Source organism: Camelus bactrianus, chromosome 19 (genome assembly GCF_048773025.1).
Source record: "Camelus bactrianus isolate YW-2024 breed Bactrian camel chromosome 19, ASM4877302v1, whole genome shotgun sequence".
Classification (NCBI taxonomy): Eukaryota; Metazoa; Chordata; class Mammalia; order Artiodactyla; family Camelidae; genus Camelus; species Camelus bactrianus.
Genome location: NC_133557.1, coordinates 10,192,066 through 10,199,658, shown reverse-complemented (window position 1 = coordinate 10,199,658; position 7,593 = coordinate 10,192,066). Strand labels below are relative to the sequence as shown.

Sequence of the window (7,593 nt, the reverse complement as noted above, 5' to 3'; positions counted from 1 at the left end):
TTGGGTTCTATGTCATCTCTTCAAAGAGGGCATCCCTGGCCACCCTACGCACAATTGTTGAAAAAAATGCCTCACTTCCTCCCTGGGCAGGGAGGGTAGGGCTTACCTCCGTAACCACCCACCCTAAAGCAGCACCTCTTCCTTCACCCTCTTTATAACAACACCCTGATTTGCTTTCTTCATAGCATTAGTAACTATTTGAAATTACCTTGTTTGTTATTATCCTAGTTGTTTACTGTCTCTCCATCTCACAGGGCTTAAGTCTCTGTGAAAGCATGGGCCACGTCTTGTCTTGTTCCTAACTCTATCTTCAGCAACGCAAAGAAACATTTCCTGAATGAGTTAATGCGGCATATACTACGGACTTCACAAATAACAACTCTTTTAATCATGGCAATAACTCAATGAGGAAGGTTAGTTTTTATTCATTTTACAGTTAGGGATAATTGAGGCACACAACAGTTGAGTAACTTCCCCAGTTGGCAAAATTGGAATCTCAGACACAAGGTTCTCAGCCACAACACGATGTTTTTTCGATATGCAAACTGACAGGTGGATGAAACTTAATAAGCGTATGAATGGATGGAAAAGTGAATGTAAACGATTTTTTTTTTTTTGCGTCTCCGGATTCCCCAGCTTTACAGCAAGGGGGCGCTCTCGCCCAGGTCTTGACGCCAGTCCTCAAGGCGCGCACTCCCTCTGCGTCTCGGGCTCGCGCGCGCTGCCGCGGCACCGGAAGTGACTGAGCTTGCAAGTTCCCCGGGTCTCTTCAGGGGAAACTGAGGCCGGTTCGTTCGGAAGAGACAGCGCGAGCCGTCAGCCAGGTAGGCCGGCCCGGGTCCGCGGCGCAGAACTCGGCCGCGAAGAGCGCTCGCGTCTGGAAACGACCTGGCCGATGAAGGGGGGATGTGGCCCCCAACGGCTCGCGGGGCTCGCAGGTGAGAGTGCCGCCTCCCCTGTGCGTGGCAGGCGCTGCGCCCAATGGGAGCCCTCGCCGTCCTGCTTCCGTGCTGCCTGGGCTCGCTGATTGGCTACGCCTGGGCGGGCCGCCGGGGGCGAGACCCCTCCTCCCAGAAAGGTCTAGGGGGCGCCCCTGAGGGAGAGCGGTTGCCTAGCAACGGGGCGGTGGCCCGGTGGGTACCCGGCCTAGCGCGCGGAGGAAGCCGCGAGGCCGCAGCCCACCCACCCCGGGCTCCGAAGAGGTGCAGCCCCCGACCCCCAAGCCTTCCCGGGGGCGCCAAGAAGCCGCCCTGGGCCTGTCCCCAGGAAAACGTGATCTCAGCTGTGGGGGCCCTCGAGCAGGCCTCAACCCCTCTCGCTGACCCGAGGAGAGGCCCGGCGCCTCACCCTCACCGGTCTTTGTGCAGGGCGCCGGCGGCCATTGTGTCCGTGCGGGGAATGGAGGACCCGGCAATCCCCCACCGCCACCGCCACGTCCAGGGCATTTGGGGAATTCAGAGAAAACCAGCGGCGTTTCTGGGGGGTCCCCGGCTTTCAGCCTCCCAGAAAGGCCCGGGGATGGCCTTTCCGAAGTCAGACCGCAAATCCGAGGCAGTTTCCCCCTCCTTCCGTCCCTCATCGAAACCTTGAGCCTCATTGAGAAGTCCCTTCAGGGTTTCGGAAGCCTCACACTGGGCTGGTACTTAAATAGAAAAAAAACAAAAACTAAACCTCACACCAGCCACCTCCGGGAGAGTTCTCCTGGCTCCCAGTAGGAGGCGGAGAGCCAAGGGGCGTGCAAGAGCGAGGGGGCTGGGCTCCCGGGTGGCAGGAGGCCGCGGCTGCTGAGCGGCCGCCCTCGATCTGGGCGATGGAGGAAGAAGCCAGCGAGGGGGCCGGTTCCTAAGCTTCGTAATTCCTGTGTCGCCTTCTGGGCTCTCGGTCTGCCGGGTCGTATGATCCCTCCAGCCAGAGCTGCCTTTTTTTTTTTGCCAGCCTCCTCGAGGCCGGCTGAGTTACCGGCATCCCGGCTGCCACCTCTTCTCCCGACCTATATGATACAAAAGATCTTCCGGGGGCTGCACCTGCCTGCCGTCGCCTGAGACGGATTTGAATGTAGGTGGTGCGGGGGTTGTGGTTGGGGCAGACTGCCCATGGGGGTGACTTTCTGAGGAAGACAATTCGGAGAAAAGGGGGTGGCTGGGGTTTAAAAAAAAAAAAAAGACCGGTGTAATGATTCAGAGTCCACTGGTGCTTTCAATTTGACTTCATTGAAGTCCCTTGGAAGCTAGACCTAGACCTTCTTAAGAGCCACAGAGAACACAGTTCTGGTACGTGGAGCGGGAATGGGGTGTTGTAGGGTAAATAGCATGCATCTATTATTTTTTTTTTCCTGAAGCTCTTTCTCTCTCTTCAGAACCTCATCTTGACTTTGGATCTCAGAAGAGAACCACTAAGCAGAGACCAGACTCAGTGAGTGAGCAGGTGTTTTGGACAATGGACTGGTCGAGCCCAACCCTATTATAAAAATGTCTCTGAGCAACCGGGAGCTGGTGGTTGACTTTCTCTCCTACAAGCTTTCCCAGAAAGGATACAGCTGGAGTCAGTTTAGTGATGTGGAAGAGAACAGAACTGAAGCCCCAGAAGGGACTGAATCAGAGATGGAAACCCCCAGTGCCATCAATGGCAACCCATCCTGGCACCTGGCAGACAGCCCCGCGGTGAATGGAGCCACTGGCCACAGCAGCAGCTTGGATGCGCGGGAGGTGATCCCCATGGCAGCGGTGAAGCAAGCGCTGAGGGAGGCGGGTGATGAGTTTGAACTGAGGTACCGGCGAGCATTCAGTGACCTGACGTCCCAGCTCCACATCACCCCAGGGACAGCATATCAGAGCTTTGAGCAGGTAGTGAATGAACTCTTCCGGGATGGGGTGAACTGGGGTCGCATTGTGGCCTTTTTCTCCTTCGGTGGGGCACTGTGCGTGGAAAGCGTAGACAAGGAGATGCAGGTATTGGTGAGTCGGATCGCAACTTGGATGGCCACTTACCTGAATGATCACCTAGAGCCTTGGATCCAGGAGAACGGCGGCTGGGTAAGGACCACGCCCCTTGTGTGTTCCTTTTCCTTGACCTTTTGGCAGATCTCTAACAGCCTTTCCCCTGTATCTCTTTCTGTTGTGCTGGGTGATTATTGGAGATGTTGATTGTTAAGGAGACGTACTGACCTCATTGCACCACAAGAGGTTAACTGTTCTAAAATACACATGACCTAGTTCCACAAGGACCAGACATCTTCATTCTGGTCATCTTCATGACCCTACTCTTTCATACTTGTGTTCCAGTTTCTCTGCTGAAGAAAACATAGTCTGTGTGTTCATTTGGTCCCAAACTTTTGAGAGTTGAAAGTTAATCCAGTGTTCCTGTTACCCTGACATAATGGTTCACCACGCTAAGGGGTGATGAGTGTAACACCTGGAGGAGATAGGGAGGATCAGTGACCCACAAGCTTCTCCAATCTTACTCCCACAGGATGTCAGTGGTGTCCCGAGCTCCCCTCCCCCAAATTGAGTTCCCTTTATTTCAGGTTTATATGGCCAGGCAGGAGCTCCACTGGCTTGGATGGCTGAGGATTGTCTGATTTTAGGGTGTAAGCTGTTACGGTGGGCCAATTGTGTTTCTCCTGCACCCCTGTGTTCATTGGCTCTAAAGTGTGCAACTTTCTGTGTGGTTGGCCTGTTTGCGGAGCTCTTGCTGAGACACGCATTAAGCCCAGGGACTTTGCACCTCAGTGCCTGGGGTCGTTTGGGGAGCTCCAGCTGTTCTGCCTGTTGCTTTCTGGCCAGGGCCCTGGGGCCTCTTCACTGAGCACTGTTTTGCTGGCAAAGCAAGAACCCGGTCTTTGGGGCTCTGTGGGACATTGAGATTCAGTGGCAGACTTAGGAAACTGACACGGGTGCAAGTCCCAGCCCTGTCACTTAATTAGCCATGTGACCTTGGACAGGCCAGTTTTACCTTCAGTCTCTTCCACTAAAAATGTGTGGCAAGCCCTCCTTGCCTTGCAGATATTGTAAATCTTGGAGCTAATATGAGACGACTGACTGATACCAGCAAGTTTGCTGTAGTAGTTGTTAATGGTCCCAGATACACTTTCTGGGCCCGGGAGTCATGCCTCATTCCTTTCCCAGGGAAGAGAATTCCCCTGCCTATCTCCAAGTCAGGATGAGATAGTGGTGAGAGCCTTTACCAGTGGTCACTGTAGGCTATTTTTGCTCTTTTGCGGTGAACTTAGTCCTATCTCCTTGCTTATCTCCCTGCCTAGGGGAGGTGCAGGGCTTATGAGAGGTATTCCTTCCCCTCAGAAAACCCAGAATATGGAGCTGGCTGTGGAAAATTCATCATCTATTGAAGGAGCTGAGGTGGAAGGGCCATGCACCATGAACTCAGGAATGTTAAGAATGCAATTATCCAGAGGCTGGGCCTAAGGCGTGGCAGGCACTTCAGTTTACCACTGAGCCGGGGACCTCCTGGAACCCCACCCATTTTTTTTGCAACTTCATCAACTCTTCCCGCTGTTGGTTCTTGTAAGCCAAGGGGTCAAGTCAGTAGGGGTCAGATGACTGGGGTAGGGTTGGGGAAGGTGAAGGTGGAGGGCTCTCTTCAGCCTGGGCTGACCAGACTTGAAAGCCGTTCTGTAAATGAACTCCCTGGGGGGATAAATGATTAAATAGTTCCTCTTGGTTAGTGTGAGGACCTCTCTTATTCCCTCCTGCTTTGATTCTCTTTGGGGCAAATATTTGTTCAGCTTATTACAGGAGGGACAGGATTCCAGCACTTCAGACACACCCTCAGAAGCATCTCCAAGTAGAGACTTGGGCCATTTGCCCACTTCGCCTGACTATTGTCTTTGGCCAGTGGTCCTAATACCAGGTGGATTGTTGCCAGCTATTAACAAAAAGCAATGTGGGAGAGGTTCCTGGTCTGCCAGCCAGCTTCTGAGAGGGCTACCTGGATCAGAGAATTGCTAGTCACCCAGTATTGTACACGGAAAGAGGCTTTAGACACAGCATCTGGCAAGTTCATTAGATCAATCCTGGGTTGAAATTCCATCTTCTGTCTCTTTGCTCAAGAATTGTCAGAGCCAGTTGGACAACATACCATATGTTACTTCCTCTTGGTGAACAGAGGGGATGTGTGCAGAAGAGCCAGTTATGTCAGAACCATTTCTGGGCACACATTCTCCCTGAGGCCAGGAGGTAAAGAACGTTTGACGTGGGATCCTTTGGGTAGAAGGTACCTGCCCACTTCCCTCTCAGGTATCGTCCTGTTTGAGCTACAGACTGGCTACTGCAGTGGCATCTCATAACCTTCCTGGAGGCTGTGGCTGGGGGAGTCCATGAGTTTAAGAGTTATGAGCCATTCCACCCTGGGATATGCTCTAAATTTAGCATCCCTACAGGAAAGGAAAAGGAAATGAGCCTTTATGGAATACATCTTAGGCATGAGGCATTGTGTTAGGTCTTTTACTTATGCAACCAAAATTTACTGAGCATCTCCTATGAGGTGGGCATGTGCTAGGTGCTGGCCATAAGCCAGACACAGTACTTCCCCTCGTGGAAATGACATGCTATTTCATATATTCCATACAATAACCTTCTCAGGTAGGTGGGTTTATTCCCAGTTTACATATGAAGCTCCTGGTAGCTAAGTGACTGGCCCCAGGTATCCCTTTGCCAGTTAAGTGACTAAGTGAGAACTTACACCTAGGTGGGCCTGATTCCAAAGCCTAAGTTCTTTCCATCCATATCAGGTTGTGGTAGGAGAAATCATGTGAGCCAGAGATGCTGTTGGGCCAAGCACATCATGCCTGTGAAGGTGCTTGCTCGGATCTGTGATGCTGGCCTTGTTCAGGAGCTGCAGGAAGAGCAGCACCTTTGTGAGCGGTTCAGAAACTGCGGGAAGAACAGGTTCCCAGAGGTATGGGTGTAGCCTCTGTAGATTCTGGCATTGGCAAAACTCAAAGGGGTTATCAGGGGTTTGCCCAGGGAGAGTGAGCTTCTGGTTAATTTTTTGTTGTTAAAACCAATAGATGAATATCGTGTGCATGAAACGGGATGGCGGCCTGCTCCAGGTATATCTGCTGAGTTGTGCATGATTCTCTAAGGGCTGGAATTCTAGGCATATAGCCATGCTGCCTACCTGGAGTCACCTGGCAAGATGCTGAACCTGTCTCTCTGGTCCATCCATCTCTCCCACCTGTAAAATGAAATAATGACAGCCACCTGCCATAGCTTGACTCTAGTAAAGGCTCTAGAACAAAGGCTTTTCCTGGGCTTAATTGTAGGGTGGAGCCACCTCTTTGAATGAATGGGCTACCTGCCTCAGAAAACTGAACTTTGCCCCCAGAGTTTCTGGAGAAACAAAGCCAGCCTCTGAGATACTCACCTAGAATGGTAAATGATGTGACCTTCCCTGAAGGGACAGCATGTTTCTGGGGCTTTCCAATGGGAATCTGGACAGTTGTGGGGTGAGGACCCAGGTGGGCCAGGACATTTTGGAATTACTGTCCCTGGGAAACCCCTTAGCTTGATGGAAACACCTTGTTGAGAGCAATGAAGAGTGTGTGTGGGGGGGAGAAAACATACTTTGGCCTTTCCCGGGCTTCATGGCTCCATGGTCTTCTAGTTTCTGTAGGTTTCTTCTCGCCTGTTCTGGCTTCTTTGACACTGATACGTGCTTCAATGAAGCACCTCCGTGACCTTTGCAGGTCTCGGCAGCTGCTGGCAATTCTGCGGTTTTCTTGGGGAAACCCCATTAGAAACCCCAAACGTGGAAATTTTTAGTAATCTCATTCAGGTCCCAAAGTGAGGTAGAAGTGTCTCAGGGGCTCCCCCTCAAAACAAAACACCCAGTTCTGGATGTACATTTAAAGTTGCCCTTAAAACTCCATCACCATCACAGGGTTTTCCAGACGTCCTGGGACTAGTTTCCCCAGTAGCCCCACAGAGCCCTTCAGCTTCTGGTAGAAAATTACCCAGGTATTTTTTCAGGCAGCCGCAGCGGAACCCAGAGTTTTTTGACTTTTGTGTGGGCAGTCACCAGGTTTGTTTGGGCTACAGGAAGCAGCAGTTGTTAGTTGTCCCTTCCCTGGCAGGTATCCATCCTTAGGCCAGTGGGCTTGAGCATCTCCTCTGCGCTCAGCCTCCCTGGTTTTTCCAGTGCCCGCAGCCTTCCATCACAGGACTTTCTTTCAGCAGCCAAGGTTTTGTTTGGGTTTAGCACAGATAGATTTGGGGATGATCCCAGTGGGCTGCTCTGCTATAGAAACATAATCTACTACCTTAATTAGCAAGACCCTGTCCCCACCCCCAACCTAATTCCATGGAGTCCTCCCCAAGGACTGGCTCTTTTCTTTGAAGGAGTCACTCTACTCCTGGATCCGCTCCTCTTTTGCCTCTCCAGCCGACAGTCTGTCTTCCCTGTTCCCATTTGGCAGATCTGAGTCAGACAATCCCACTGGGTCTTTTTGTTTAGCCTGGGGAAGGGAAGACCCAAGAGAGCATGATCACTGGTTTCAAATATCTGTAGGAAGAGGGGCTAAGCCTTTTTATGGCATGGTACCCAGCAGAATTTGGATATATGAGAGGAAAGTCACAT

At 51.8% G+C, this 7,593-nt stretch overlaps 1 protein-coding gene across 5 annotated transcripts in view; it reads left to right on the top strand.

Annotated features, from left to right (window-relative positions):
* Positions 1–671: 671 nt before the first annotated feature.
* BCL2L1 (BCL2 like 1) overlaps positions 672–7,593 on the top strand; it is a 46,210-nt gene continuing 39,288 nt past the window's right edge. The window contains exons 1-2 of one of the 5 annotated variants that reach the window (XM_010960897.3): positions 672–824; positions 2,357–3,032. In XM_010960897.3, the coding sequence (XP_010959199.1) occupies positions 2,469–3,032 (564 nt within the window). In that variant the 5' untranslated portion in view covers positions 672–824; positions 2,357–2,468. Of the gene's footprint in view, positions 939–1,133; positions 2,056–2,126; positions 2,271–2,356; positions 3,033–7,593 lie in introns of those variants that run through there. The other 4 variants (XM_010960894.3, XM_074347092.1, XM_074347091.1 and 1 more) reach the window with 4 other exon arrangements.